At 36.2% G+C, this 16,638-nt stretch overlaps 1 protein-coding gene across 1 annotated transcript in view; it reads right to left on the bottom strand.

The window, feature by feature from the left end:
- Positions 1 to 15,870, bottom strand: part of SEMA3E (semaphorin 3E) — a 320,546-nt gene extending 304,676 nt beyond the window's left edge. Inside the window, exon 1 of the mRNA XM_058297096.2 lies at positions 15,023 to 15,870. Coding sequence (XP_058153079.1) covers positions 15,023 to 15,137 — 115 coding nt within the window. The 5' untranslated portion in view covers positions 15,138 to 15,870. The remainder of the gene's footprint in view (positions 1 to 15,022) is intronic.
- Between the last annotated feature and the right edge of the window lie 768 nt (positions 15,871 to 16,638).

Raw genomic sequence — 16,638 nt, 5'->3', positions numbered from 1 at the left:
TATATTTTAAAAATAATAATAGGGTGGGCTGGGGAAAAATTACACCAAATATAATAAGAAAAGGACTATAATTAGTAGTAATATTTTGACAATGTTCTTTCATAAATTGTAAAAATGTCTCAAGACAATGCAAGGTATTGGCAGAGGAAGGGCTGATGTACAGGACCTCTGTATGATGTTATGCATGTTTGCTTTGTAAGTTCACAACTTTTACTATACGCTTATTGTTCATGTATGTTCATATATAAATGATTTAAAGGTAATAATAATAGTAGAAGAGGTTGGGGGAAAATACTTTGGGTAGGAGTAATATTTTGACAATGCTCTTTAATCGTTAGTTAAAAATGTTTAACAACAATGCAAGGTATTGGTGGTAGGGTGAGTTATGAGAGTGCTGTATGATGTTATATATGTTTGTTTTGTAAATCCACAACTATTACTATACACTTATTTTTTTTTTTTAATTTTTTAATTTTTTTATTTTTTTATTGACTTTGTAATAATATTACATTAAAAATATATATGTGAGGTCCCATTCAACCCCACCCCCCCCACCCCCCCTCTCCCCCCCCAACAACACTCGTTCCCATCATCATGACACATCCATTGGATTTGGTAAGTACATCTTTGGGCACCTCTGCACCTCATAGACAATGGTCCACATCATGGCCCATACTCTCCTCTATTCCATCCAGTGGGCCCTGTGAGGATCCACGATGTCCGGGATACACTTATTATTTATGTATATTTATGTATGAGTGATATAGTGCAATAATTTTTTTAAGTGAAAAAAACAAAAGAAATAACCCCCAAGAAAATCTCCCAACTAAGAAAAGCCCAGGGCCAGATAGCTTCACTAGTGAATTCTACCAATCATTCCAGAAAGAACAAACACTAATCCCACTTACACTCTTCCAAAAAATAGAAGTGAGGGGACATTGCCTAACTCATTCTATGATGCCAGCATCACCCTAATACCAAAGCCATATAAAGACACTGCAAAAAAAGAAAACTAAAGACCAATCTCTCTAATGAATCTGGATTCATTCTCAACAAAATAGTTGCTAATTATATCCAACAACACACAAAGGAATTATACACCATGATCAAGTAAGTTTCATCCCTGGTATGCAAGGATGGTTCAACATAAGGAAATCAATCAATGTAATACATAACATTAACACATCAACAGAAAAAAATTCATATCATCATCTCTATTGATGCAGAATAAGCATTTGACAAAATACAGCATCCTTTTTTGAAAGAACACTTCAAAAGATAGGAATAAAAGGAAACTTCTTCAACATGATAAAGGGTTACTATGAAAAACACACAGCTAACATCATGTTCAATGGTGAAATGCTAACTCTAAGATCTGGAACAAGACAAGGAAGCCCAATGTCACCGTTTTTATTTTACACTGTTAGAAGTACTTACTCAAGCACTTGGGCAAGAAAAAGAAATAAAAGGCATCCAAATTGGAAAGGAAGAAGTAAAAATCTCACTATTTGCAGATGGCATGATTCTATCTGTAGAAAGCCCTGAAATATCTACTATAAAGCTTCTAGAACTGATAAACCAGTTCAGTAACTTGGCAGGATATAAAGTCAACATGCAAAAATCAGTAGCATTTCTGTACACCTATAAGGAGCAATCTGAGAAGGAAATCAAGAAAAAAAAATTCCATTTACAATAGCAAATAAAAGTATCAAATACCTAGGAATAAACTTAACTAAAGATGTAAAAGACTTATATACAGAAAATTACACAACTTTATTAAAGGAAATCAAGGAAGACCTTTAAAAAATGGGAGAATATTCCATGTTCATGGATTGGGAGACTAAACATCATTAAGATGTCTGTCCTATCCAAACTGATTTACAGTTTTAGCGCAATCCCAATAAAATTTACAACAGCATTTCTTACTGAATTGGAAAAGCTAATTATGAAATTTATTTGGGAGGGCAAGGGGTCCTGAAGAGTCAAAAACATTGAAAAAGAAAAACAAAATGAAAGGACTCACATCACCTGACTTTAAAGCTTACTAAAAAGATGCAGTAGTCAAAACTGCATGGTATTGGCACAAGGATACACATACTGACCAATGGAACCAAACTGAGCATTGTAATATAGATGCCCCCATATACAGTCAGCTGATACAGACAAAGCAATCAAGCCCACTCAACTGAGAATGGCCTCTTCAACAAATGGTACTTTGAGAATTGGATATCCCTATTCAAAAGAATGAGAGAGGATCACTATCTCATGCCATACACAAAAATTAACTCAAAATGGGTAAAAGATCTAAATATAAGAGCCAAGACCATAAAGCTCCTAGAAGAGAACCTCAAAAATTAAAAACTTTTGCCCTTTAAAGAAGTTTGTCAGGAAAGAGAAAAGGCAGCCTACTCAATGGGAGAAAATATTTGATAACCATTTATCCAATAAAGGCCTAATAGCCAAGCATATATAAAGAAATCCCACATCTTGAAAATAAAAAGACAAACAACCCATTTTAAAAATGGGCAAGAGATTTTAATAGACACTTTTCCAAAGAGGAAATACAAATGGCTAAAAAGCATATGAAAAGATGCTCAACATTACTAGCTATTAGGGAAATGCAAATCAAAACTACAATGAGATACCATCTTACACCTATTAAACTAGTGGCTATTTAAAAAACAGAGAACTACAAGTGTTGGAGAGGATGTGGAAGAAAGGGAACACTCATTCATTTCTGGTGGGAATGTAGAATGGTGCAGCCATTGTGGAGGACAATTTGGTGGTCCCTCAGGAAACTAACTATAGAACTGCCATATGATCCAGCAATCCCATTGCTGGGTATATATCCAGAAGAACTGAAAGGAAGGACACGAACAGATATATGCAAACCAATGTTCATAGCAGCATTATTCACTATTGCCAAAAGTTGGAAACAACCCAAGCACCTACCAACAGAGGAATGGATAAACAAAATGTGGTATATACATACAATGGAATATTACTCAGCTGTAAGAAAGAATGCAGAATTAATACAAAAGAACAGCATGGATGAATCATGAAGACCTTATGTTGAGTGAAGTACGGTAGTCACTGAAGGACAAATATCACATGACCTAACTGATTTTCCTTAAGCACACTGAGCAGACTTACAGAGCCACACTCTGGAAGACAGGCTGTCAGGAGACAGAAAGGCAATAGAGTGTAGTGAGCCAATGCTCAACATGAGCAAAACCAACAATAAGGTGGAAGGCAGATACAACCCCCAGATATTGGTTCCTTTGAGGGCTAAAGAGACCCATGGGAGTTATGGTCATGGCCGATGGGGTTAACTACCAGGGCAGATGGCCCCTCTTTGGAAATGGAGTTTATGTGTGATGAATCTGGACTCAGATGGGATCTCCCTTCATAAGACTTTCATGCTAATGTGCTGGAGGTGCAGTTAATGTTGGGGTTTAAGATATATTTAGGGGATTTGAATCTCTGGACTGACAATGTGATAGCCAGATCCTCAGCCTCAACAGACTCCAGCACCTACAATCTGATTTATTGGACTTACCACACTCAGCTAAGATGGAGGTGAAGGACAACCACCACACCATGGAGCCTAGAGTGATTACAACTGATAATGGGAGGATTGCATCCAGCATCCAGGTGGAATCTGAGCCTCCTCTTGACATAAAGGTGCAATGGACACAACCAATCCAGTGTCCACATAGAAGAGGTGGCATTGGATTGGGAAAAGTGGACATAATGGACAAAGGGTATGGGGAAAGGCAGGAAGAGATGAGAGGTGGAGGCGTCTTCGGGACATGGAGCTGCCCTGGATGGTGCTTCAGAGGTAATCACCGGACATTGTAAATCCTCACAGGGCCTACATGATGGAATAGAGGAGAGTATGGGCCATGATGTGAACCAATGTATATGAGGTGCAGAGGTGCCCAAAGATGTACTTACCAAATCCAATGGATGTGTCATGATGATGGGAACGAGTGTTGTTGGGGGGGGGGGGAGACGGGGGGTGGGGGGGTGGGGTTGAATGGGACCTCACATATATATTTTTAATGTAATATTATTACAAAGTCAATAAAAAATAAAAAAATTAAAAAAAAAAAAAAAAAAAAAAAAAAAGGTGGAAGGGGTTGGTTGGGCAGTGGATGGGGTGATGTTAGCACAAGGATGTGAGCGTGTCAACGGTGCAGAAACGTGAGGGGGAGTAGAGTGAGGTTGTGCTGGACTATTCATTGAACTGGGGAGAGGGTTGGAGAAGGGAACAGGTGAACTCTGAGCATTTGTAAGCCATGGTTAACATTACAGTGGTTGGAATGTTCTTTTGGCAAGGATGGCAGGGGAAGGTCACTGGTACAGGGTATGGGATATGTGAGATAGGGTGCATCTGGGGCATGCTTCTGTGGAATATGAAAATGTTCATCTTGTCATAGCAAGTTATCTCAGTGGGTGAAGACCCACACAATAAACAAGAAAACATTAAACTCCCATTCTGGGGAGTCCTGCTATGCTCTCAATTAGAGGGGCAAGAATCTCTTGAGAACACAGGTAGTGACTAACAAAAGAAAACAGAGCAATATGTAAAACCTTCAATATTAATGCATGTAACTATGAACCTTATTCTTCAAAAATTGAAACTTAGTGGTTACCATAGGTTCTGAGGGTAGGGGGAGGGAAGAATAGAATAGATGGAACATAGGGCATTTTTAAAGCATTCAAATTATTCTGCATGATCTTTCAATGACAGATACAGGTCATTATAAATTTTGTCAAAATCTATAAAAGCGTAAGGTACAAAATGTAAACCATAATGCAAATCATTGACCATGGTTAGTAGCAATGCTTCAATATTTGCTCATCAATTGTAATAAATGTACCATACCCATGTACAAAGTTATCAATATGGGGAAAATGTGAGAGGGGAAGGGGTGGGATATAGTGGAATCCCCTCCATTTTATTTTCTATGTGACCTTTCTGTAACCGAGAGCTTCTTTGAAAATAAAGCAAAAGGGGGGAAAATACAGAAGAAACTGTCACTGTACATAAAAGATAACATATTTTATAGTAATGAAAGACAAAAATTAAAATTAAAAAATAAAGTTGTGAAGATAGCACAGAGTTCTCATATAATCACACCTATTTTCCTCTGTTATTAATATCTTACATTAGTATGCACATTTGTCACTGTTAACAAACCCAGTATTGATAGATTTTTATTATTTTATTCAGATTTCTTTATAAATTTTCCCAAATGTCCTTTTTCTGTTTCAGAATCCTATACAGGATACTACATGACATTTTGGAACCTGTAATCTTTATTCTTCAACCCTGTGAATGAAGCAAAGTACCTGAAGCACTGAAGAAGCTCACCAAATACTCATGGAATAGAGGAATGATCGAATTAACAAATATTTCCTTAAAAGATATACAAGCTCTTGAATCCCTAAAAGGAAAGATCAGGAGGTATAACAGAGGAACAAAGTGGTGAGCAACATCTTAATTTCATTAGTTCAGAAAAACTTGCCATTGAGAGATGAAGGAGTTCTAGAATCATATACACTTGTTCAAAATAGACAAATATTAGATATTTTCTCATTTGAACTCAATAATACTACAATGGGTTACAATTTACACCATGCAATTAACATTTAAACAGATTTAACTTATATATAAAATTATTATCAATAGCCGCATACATAAATAATACAAAAAACTAATGATGGGTGCAGAATGGTATATAGATATCTGTGAATCTAGGTATAATTATCAAGACCAACTGTCATTTGGACAATTGAATAATTGAATAAATGACATCTCTAACTGGATTATAGACCTACAGGAGAAAAATAATCAAAAAGGTAACATGAAAGCAGGGCTCCTTTTTAACATCCTCCCAATCATTTAGCCCTCAGAATCACCTGAGTGTTTATTAAAATGCAGATTCCTGGGCACTACCTCCAGAATGATAGCTCCAATCGGTCTGAGTCAGTAATTCCAGGGAACATTGATGCTGCCAGTCCCTGAACCACACATGTTGTTGCACTGTTTAACCTGTTTTCTGTCTCCTCTCTGCCCCAAGCATGAAAAAGGAGCTGAGAAAATCCTAAGCAACTTCATCCTCTCTGCACTGAAATTCAATCAAGCCTTCTCTCAGGTGAATATTTAGCTGTAGCTCTGTCTCTTATAAAAATGAAGTAAGCTTTCATAATTTTGTCATCTCTGCCATAAAATAGAAGTCAACTACAAAAAGAAATTATAATTCCACTGATATTTAATACTCAGCCCATAATTACAGGCTTTAGGAATGATCTGAATAAGTCATTTTTTTGTCTTCCATGGTTTCGAGAAAACAAACAATTCCTTGCCCTCAAGGAACTTATTGTTTTTTTAATGACAATTACCTAATTTAGAGAATAATTTAAGATGTCATGTTATCAGACATCACCATGGTGCATTTAAGTTTTCCCTCGACAACAGTCATATAAGACAGACAGTTTCATTAGTCCCTTTCACTTACTAAGAAAAATTCAAGACTTAGCAAGATTAACACAGCATCAGGTAAGATATATTGAAGATTCAAACCCAGGATTTTAACGCTGTGAATTCATATTCTTCCTACTCTTTCCTAATAAAATTTTCGAAAGTGTTTTGGAGAAATTAAACACCTTTTGAGAGGTTTAGTAAGAAGAAAGGAGTCCTGCATTTCCAGAATTGCAAAGAAACTGAGACATCACTTGGCTCATAATAATTTTTTTACTCAAGATTGGGAAAAAAGCAATCGGGAAGAGTAAATATCTATATCAATGCTTTCAGCACATTTCCTATTTGGCTTGAGTTTCATGGTGTATCTTTAGCTTCAAATTTAAAGCCCTCCTCAGTTTCCATTATATCTTGGGAGGAAATTGGTCAGGAGGAAGAGTCAGTATCCCCAGCTGACTTCTATTTTCCCCTCCTTTATTGCCATTTTCTTTGCCGCTGTTCTTTACCGGTTCTATGGCTGGTCTGGTTACCTAACATCATCACTGCAACCTGTCTTTCAGAGTGCTGTTCCCCTGTTCTACACCACACATAAACCACACAGCACAAGCTGGTTTCACTGAGTTAAAACTCTAGACGCAGACAGCACAGCCAGAATTGCAGAGAAATAGAAAGGTTTACAAAGAAAATCTTCTAATTTACATTGAATTTACAGATTAGATTGACTTGCAGGCACTATTCTCCTCCATCCACTGTCCTAATTCCACCTGTAGACAATTCCCCACCATCCCGTGATGTCTGTGAGCCTCAGTTTCCCACCAGAAAAACAGGCTATTGCAAGAGGACAAGTTGTCCATGTGACTAGTAAGCTATTAATTTAATATGGCATTATCATTTCCTAGGTCATTAATTTTAACAAATTTTGAATGCCTAAGGGGTAAAATTACATCTTTTTTTTTAAATCAAAGGTCATTTTTTCTATTCATTGAATTAGACAACAAAGATATAACAAATACTGAAGTTATAATAAAGACCCATAAATACATATCATTCACTGAAAGTAGGCTTTCATTGCATTTTTGGCTTCAGGAGTATAGGACTAAAAGGTATTGATCTGGAAAAGATGCAGGAGAGGAAAAAAAAGAGAGAAGGAGGGCATTACCAACAACTCAGAGGGGTAGTCAAAGAATGAAGGCATTGTGGTAATAATCCAAAAAGGACAAATGCATCAAAAAGTAAATTAAAACAACAACAACAACAACAACAACAACACTGATTGCAGATGAGAGAATATGACTAATGCATCGCAGTAGGGTGTCAGGAGGCTCTGATTGCTTTACTCCAAGGCAGAACTTAACGGAAATATGGTAGATAGTCAGAGAAAGCCCCAACCCTTCTCCCTAACGTATGTTTTACTAAAGGAGCCATAAATAGTTGCTCAGGATTCCTTAGCTTGAGTTTCCGTGGGACTCCTCACCCCAGCTCCATCAGACTCCCCTTTGAAAAGCACTGCTCTAAATTATTTTGTTTTATACTTTAACCATTCAGTAAACATTAATTGAATACCTATTAAGTGTCAGGAACTGTGCTCATTACCATATCTCTGATCTGTTTGAAGGCACAGTAGTAAACTCTTACTTTCAAAGCAAACACCACATGCTGGGCTGACAGCTGTACACAGGGCACTGATTAACTTTAGACAGTGTGGTCTGGGCATAGTAACCACAGTTCTCTTGTGCTTTACCAAACTGTGTCTACAATTACCTTTGTAACTTTTCTATATTTTGTGGATTTGGTCTGTTGTCTTTCAGGTGCAATAAAGTTCTAATTTTCTTTAAATTTTCAAAGTAATTCCACTGTAACTTAGAAACATGAGATCCCAATTTCCCTATTTCCTTTCAGTCATCTACTCCAAAAAGAGTTGACTGATGAAAGAAAGTCTTTGCTCTCAAGTAGAAAACTGTGATGCTGAAGGATCTTCCCTTATTTTAAGCTCTAAGTTAATAATTAGCCTATGGTTGCTTTTAGACTATAAAAGGGAACCAGAGTATGCTAATTCTCTCTGAACTTCTGATTCATTGAATAATTTATGAAAAGCTTCCCAAGGCTAAAGTATCCTGCTGCATTAAGGTGCATTATCTCATGTGATCCTTTCGGGGTTCTGGAAATATTCTGCATGTTATATATTACCCCTTTTGAGTCCATTCATTCTCAGGAAAGATAAAGTGGTTGCTCAAGTCATAGACCTAGAAGCAAAATTCAAATTAGCTATCCTACATCCAAAGTCTAGGGTTTTCAGGCTACTGAAATTAAAATGTGGGAGTATTTTTAACCCTGGCCCTAACTACTTTTCCAGTTTGTACTGGGCCAAACCTGAGAACTAAATCCTTGATCAGAGTGCAAGGAGAACTGAGGACTTGGTTACCAGAGATAGAAATGGAAATACATTTCTACACCCCAGAAATCAGGCAAATCAATGAATTTCTCATTTCCTTTTCCATGCCAATTGTGAAGGCAAATTCCAAAGTGGTGGAGCTATATGTTAGGAATACCCTGAACTAGGCATCAGAATTGTGGCAGCCTGAAAAATTCTTGTGTAGTCAATTGTCTTGGCCACCAAATGAAAGCATGTTAGCAAGTCCACAGAGGTATCTTTTCTTGTAATCATCACTTTTTTTTGCCAGAAAATGTTCTTTCAGTATGAGAGACTGTAACACTTGGTTTATACTATTCATTCCTAGTCCAAAAAGTCTAGTCTGTAAAATATTTTCTTTATCATGAGTATAAAGAATAATGCTTAAGTCCAAGAAATAACTAACCACATTGAGAGTTTCTCTCATGCTTCAAATGTTATTTAAAACTGTATTGTGAAAAAAAAAATCCATTTTATTAAAATAACCATCATCCTTGGTACAATCTATCTAATATTTTGAAGTGTCAAATGTTGTGCTAAAAAATACCAACAACACTGTGAAACTCTTTGATGAAACCAAGAAAATAAATGTTCACTCTTTACCTTTTGGAAAATATTTTAAGTGGTTTAATTTCAACTTTGTTTTGTTTTATTCTGCTGTGAACTCTCTGAGACTGAACTTACATGATTGCAGTGGCTATGTATGAAGGGGCATGCATGCATGCAAAGTGCCCTTTCTAGATTCCTGCAGACTAAATTCCTCCACTAAACTACAGAAGAGCTCTACACAAAAAGATAAAGGAGCAAATTTTTGCAATATACTCTCCTGCTAAGAAGCCCCAGCTATGATTCCCATAGATATCTGTGAAGAAATAAAATGGCAAAACTGACTCAGCAGATTGTTAATAATTTTCAAACCACCAAGTGAACTCATACTATACTGAGAGATATGAGGGTCTTCTATGACATGCTCTCAGGCTAAATGACAAACCTGAGCTGGACAGCCAAAAAATAAAATGGCAACACACATTTTTAGAAAGAATATTCCATTATAACAACATGGCTACTTCACAGATTTATTCATCAAGAATGAGTATGGATTATATATTTTGAATACAATACTGTCCTCATAAAGTTTTTCAAAAATGACTATGCCCACATAAATTCCTTTTCTTTCCATAATTGGCCCAGTTCATTTACAAATTCCATTTACTACTTTTTCTAACCCTGACCTCCTTTCACCATATTTCTATACTAAAGAATAACTGTTTTCCCAGCATACTTCCAACATCCAGATAAATACTGAATAATTCAGAGAATCATTTAGGGGCTCTTGCATATCCAGATGTATTGCTATGATGCACAGATATGTGTCTATAGCAAATATAAAAATACAAAGAATAGCAACTATCAAAAGTCCTTATATAGATCACCTCTACAGAAAGCATATTTTGTAAAAACAAAGCTCAAAAAAATCATATTTCCTTTCATTTTATCCAGTAATTTTTTTTTCAGTGTGAACTATTTGTTTCTTAAAAAATCTACCACTTAACTTTCATTGACTCTCCCTAATGGAGTCCTGGACATTAAGGATAATGTTTACTCGTGGGTCATATTTAACTACTTTCTTTATGAATCATGCCTTATGATGAGTTTTTATTTATTAACCACATAAGGATGTATGTATGACTAAAGTCACTACTGATACTACCTAATTACTGGCTGAGGAACCAAAGCCATGTGTTGGGTCAGGAAAAACTGGCTCAGTCACTGCCTCTTATTATTTGCTCTGTATATAAAATAAATACTGCAGCCTCCAGGAAGATCATTCAAAACCTTTATTTAGCATTGTGCTCTTCTAGAAGTCTATCTCAATATTTTGCTCATAATTGTAAAAAATTCTAAAATGTGTGATATAAAATGAAAACAGAATAAATGGATATGTGCACATTTTATGGCAAAAAAAAAATTGGCAACAAATCTTGGAAAATGCACAGATGATGTAATCATCCTCAAAGTTACTATTTGTAACTAGAGGTCAAAGGTATGGAAGACGAGATTTGGAGTAAATACAATCTATCAAGGTAAACTACAAATGTCTATGGTAAGGCAACTTCTGTCTTCTATATTAGCATTATCCTAACATTTAGTGAAATCTGAAATCATGCCATTCCCAAGGGTTTTTCTCTTTAGGACATTCTTCCTTCCAACATTCTTAATTTATATCAGTCTTCAGAAAACACTAATAATATAATGATTTTTATGTTATTAAGTGCTTTCACGGGTATTGTTATTCCTTGAATCCTTGGGGAAAAATTACCCCAGTGAGATAAACAGGGAAAACACCATTATCATTCCTATTTTCAAAGTGAGGAAACGGAGGCTCAGACAATTACTATTACCATCAGTGGGAGCACCAGGGTTGAAGCAGAAACCTCTGACTCTAAATCCTAAACTTTCTGAACTATACAAATTTGCATTTAATTGACTAAAATACCCAAATACAGAGAAACCAGTTAACACTCTCTACTGTATATTCAATATGTATGGATACATATTCAAAGCTCAAATCTACATTTATAATGTCAACATATTTTAGGAATGATTTTCTGCCATTATCCATGGCTTTATTTAACTATCTCTTCATCAGACTTCCTTAGGATAGTACTCTTTGCTTATGCAGTATTCTCCTTGGCATCTGTAATTGCATCCTTCTTTATTGGGACTTAAACACCTACCCCATCTGCTAACCTCCTTTCATTGAATTCCTGGGGCTTTCCAAGTACACTGGAATTTCTTTTTTGAGACTGGGTTTTCCTCTTTTGTTTTCTCTTCTTTGAGCTCCATTATCAAATTGGATATTTTTGCCTTCCCAGTAACCTTACTAATGCAGGATGGTGAAAGATAAGAAGAGAACAGATATCAACAGAGGGAAAGGAATGAATCCACCGGTATTATTCTCCCCTCATTCTTTTTCCTTGATTTCTGTCATAAGGATCATGGTTTTGTTTCTTAAGGAAATTCCTGGGGCAGAAAACCATCATTTTGTACGAATCCTACCAATATTTCCCTCTTTAGATGGGATAGGTTTGGGGTTTAAGTAATTCATAACCAACATATATTTTAAAAATATTTGTCTGATATCAGTCAATCTCAGTGAAAATCTTGACTAAAAATTCTTGAAGCATCTTGCCATTTTTACCTTTCTATTTAAATTAACTCAATTTATTTTGTACCTATAAGACATATGAAAAGATATATGTATTGTCCAAAAAGAGTAATTACCTAGTCATTTTATCCACTTGGTTTGTCCTAAACTAGTATACTTAATATCTGGGGTGGGTATTCAGTAAGAAATAGGAAAAATTTAATATTATCCTACTGTGTGGTGAAGACTCTGGAAATAAACTAGAAGAAGCTCCATATTTGCTACTACCCTTCTACCTTGTCTCCCCTCCTCTTTGCCCTTCCTGCTTTATAACCCTAATGGTCTCCTCTCAAGCTCTTTAGGAACATGACGCATCCAGAAAAAGAGGAGGATGGAGGGGAGAGGGAAAGGGCAATTCTACAAACATATTTTTACACAATTTTACTCAGGCATTGTATATGACACTGAAACATTCTCCTTTTCCTCGAGAAAAGACCTGCAGTCTCAAATGCCACCTTGAATGTGGAGCTTACCAGAAAAGTACATGTCTTTCTCCAGTATGGGAAAGAACACTGCTTTGAAAAGAATCAGGCCACAAATAGGGAACCTGTTGGATTTCTCTGCTCTGTGTCAAGCAGCACTTCAGAGGTAGAATATTATAAGGTTTACATAGTCCCTCTTATTTGAAAGACTATGCACTCATTTATAACATTAATCATCTAAATTCACCCATACTGAAAATTTACCATGACCAACATCATTCAAGATTGTAAGAGATTACAGTCTGAAATATCCTACCCTTAATACCCTTGGATACCTATATAATGTCCACTGAAGTCCAGAAAAACAGATTGTTCATCTTGGGCTGACAGGACTGGATGTTCCTACTATGACACTATGTATGCTTCATCCTGTTACTGAAGCAGGCACCTGTGGTCCAATAAGCATTTGCTACTTCAGGTTGCATCTCAAGTGTGATCTCTTAGCCAACTTTGCTAACTAAATTGCACAAGTGTGAACATTTTACTTTCCGGGAACTCTAAATTGTCATTGTATAAAAGCAAAATCTAGTGCATTTCCAGCTGGTGTCATTAAATCAAAAAGGTAAGAAAAGCTGAAAAGAAAACCTTGTGGATGTTTTCATTCCGGTGTACATATAAATATTAGTAGTTTTATTTCCACACCATGTGACACAGCTCATAAAATCAGTTATAACTATTTCTTTTGATTAAGAGAAACAGTGAAAATGAGGCTGACAATACTATTATGCATAGCATTTAGTTATATCAGACTTTTGATATGTCCAGACCAAATTATAAACTCTCTAATGAAATATTAAAATATGATACCTTGACAAACAATGACATTGATCAAAAAACAAGTACCCCAGTAATGATGTATAAAAGGTTAATACCAGTTATAGCATTATATTAGCTCGTCAAAACTGGTAGCTTATCCATTTGTCTACACAAGAAAATCCATTCATTATACTTATTCTGATACCTTCATTTTTCCATATTCCATCACATCAGGTTTTTTTTTACACCTTGATGTACTTAATCATTAACCTCCCAGATATCAGCATTTTGATCCCGGCATACAGTTTCTCAAATCAAAAGACTGGTGCTAATGCTGGGCATGATATTAAAAATATTTTACAAATTTAATATCACTGTGTTATTACGTTTATGTTAGCTACTAAAGAGAATTATAGAAAATCTTCTTTTATTGTAAGAAGATACCCATAGTTTTTAGCTACTTTAAAAATGAGACTCTATAGTCAAAGACCACTTATTGTCTAATAAAATGACAAAAAGACCAATCATGTCATATAAAAATGAGGTCTTTCTTTTTATTTCTACTCCTGGTAAATATTTTAGTTATACCTAAAAAACTTCATGCTTTTTGTACCTTCTACAGTGGGAGACAACTTAAAAGCTTACACGACTGAAAAATGGTTCTTATTAATCATTATTGTATCTATTATCTGTCTCAATACTTGGTGTTAATAAACACTTCCTTACTGATAATTTATTCCAATTTTCATTTAACTCATCAGAGTCACTTTCTTAGAGTGTAGGTTCTGTTTGTTTGGATGTTTGTTTGCTTACAGGAGGAATCTCCAAACCTATGCCATGACTGGCTTTTAACTGGTCCTGATGCAAAATCTATCTTTTGATGATTTATTTATTAGTATGCTACTGCTTTACATGACAGAGTTGCAGAAAAAAAATATTTAAGTACTCTTTGATAGACATCTTCATTAGAGCAATACAAATTTACATTTAAAAGAACAGAATCTAGTGAACATTATCTAACACTTCAATAAAAATAAATCGGTTTACAACGATTGTCATAAGCTCTACATATTTTTTTGCATGCACAAAAAAAATTTCTAGTAATCAATTCAACTGGAAAGCTAATTTATATTGGTTGTTAGTCATTGTAATTGCTTGGTTATCAGAGGTAAGGAATTTGTTATCAGGAGTAAGGAATAATTTTGCTCCTCAGAAATTTTCTTTTCTTTTCCTTTCCAACCCCATTATGGGAGGAAAATGCCAAATTTGCACCTCAACTTCTAAAACCCCCAACATTCCCTATCTCCCATATAAATAGGTATTTAAATACCAACTGCTAACTTGGTGGATTCAGCCTCTCAAGGCTATTTCCAACCTGCTTCCTACTCTCTTCTGCTTATTCCTCTAGTGATGCTTGATCCTCTACTGAGTGAACTTATTAATAAAACCTAATATTTACAAGAACAAAAATAACATCTCTTAAGTTGGCATGTGATTTTGCACTATTTTCAGAAGTGGTAAGTGTGACATATTAATTAGGAGTACTTGAAATCTTGGGTCAGTTTTGCTATACATTTTTTCAGGTGCATTTTAAGGGTCTTTGGAGATTATAAACCTACCCTAAATGACTAAATTTTTTAAAAATTTTAACAAAAGAATCTAAAAAGGCGACCTACCTTTATGTGACAGGCGTAGCCGGGGGTGGGTGGTTTCAGCTGTGTGACCTCCTATCCACAGCTCCAGTAAGTAACCGCACAGGAGCAAGGTGATAAAGTACCCAGCAGATGCCATGCCGCCGGTTCTCAGGGTGCAAGCCCTCCGATGCCCACTTTGAGGCGGATTTGAGTTTTACTTAGGACTTCCCTCCAGGGCAGCGTGCGAGAGGCTTTGTCAGAACGGACTGTGTTGTCATCAGAAAGCACAGTCCCAAAGTGCCATTTGTCAGGCTGTATTTGTATATGTAAAGTCTCTCTTTCCTCAGGACAGTTGTTTATAAGCCGGGAGCAAGAGGACATTCCAAGGAGTGAGTCTTCAGAGCCATGTCCTCTCTAGACCCCTCTTCAATAACTAAGCCGGTAGATCCAGGCAGAAGCTGTATTTTTGTCACTTCTGCAAGCGGTTCATTCAGGGAGGTAAAAAAAACACACTCGGGCACACGCACTGCTTTCTCCTGTGGAGCTCTTCTCTTCTGGCTCCTGGAAACCTCTCAAAAGTCAGCCTCTTGCACCGACTTGCCAAACAGCGAGTTTTAATTCACCTTTCACCTTGCTAATTAAAAACAAGAAGTGCCATTCCCTCTAGGAGTTGCAGGATCCACCCAGCAGGGATGCCGTTCTGTCAGCGCCCTGTGTTTACAGGGAAAGTTCAGGCAGGGTTGAGCAGCATACTGGCCGTTTCTAGGAAGTATTTCTAGTCCACGTGCCTTGTTCTGATCCTCCCAGTCCTAACTGGCCCACACGGAACTCAGCAGCAGGAGAGAAGTCGGCGATTCAATGGGGGGTGGGGGTGGCGGTGGGGGTGGGGGAGCGGGAAAAGAAGATCGGGAGGGGAAATGACACAGGCTGATTGTTGAACCTGTAACAGACATGGATGGGGCGTCAGGAGGGCTTTTAAAAGCATACTCACCAAGATTAATTCTTGAATAAATATAAAAGAATTTTCAAATACTCTAATTGTCAACATTATAACCAATTTAATTTGTTCAGTGTCTCCTTATGAGGTTTTTTTTTTCCTCATGTTTAAGGGTGTTTGTATTGATTACATCTTAGAAATGTTATTTCCAAGTCTTACAAAAAATTGTGTTTCAAGAACTTGAAAAAAATGTTGTCTGTAATTGTTTCACAGATGAGTTAAGACTAACAAGTTATTTTGCTTAGGCAAATTCTTAATTAAAAGCAAATTTTTGTTTTCTAAAGCAAATCAGAAACTGACCTCAAAGTTTAAGAATAATTGAATTTTGGGAGCAGTTTTCTCCTCTGTAAGATAACTTGGTATTGGAAAAATTGAGATTCTCGATTATTGATACCTGGCAAAGCAGTTGTTAGAAAACTCAGGAAGTGAAATACCTTAGGATTCAACTGCCATGCATTTTCAGTTTATTTTCCAAGACACTATGTTTATGTAAATAAGCTTAACACAATAGGTCAACTTTACAATCTACTTTCAATCAATCTCAAAAACTAAACCAAACACTCTGTAGCTGTTGGCATGGAAATGAATGGCATCATTTTAAGATAGCCATAAGCTTGAATAGACATTTGATAAAGTAATAGCTGAGAGTGAAATGGTAAAC

The sequence above is a fragment of the Dasypus novemcinctus genome, chromosome 5 (assembly GCF_030445035.2).
Source record: "Dasypus novemcinctus isolate mDasNov1 chromosome 5, mDasNov1.1.hap2, whole genome shotgun sequence".
Taxonomy (NCBI): domain Eukaryota; kingdom Metazoa; phylum Chordata; class Mammalia; order Cingulata; family Dasypodidae; genus Dasypus; species Dasypus novemcinctus.
This window is presented reverse-complemented; position numbering and strand designations above follow the sequence as displayed.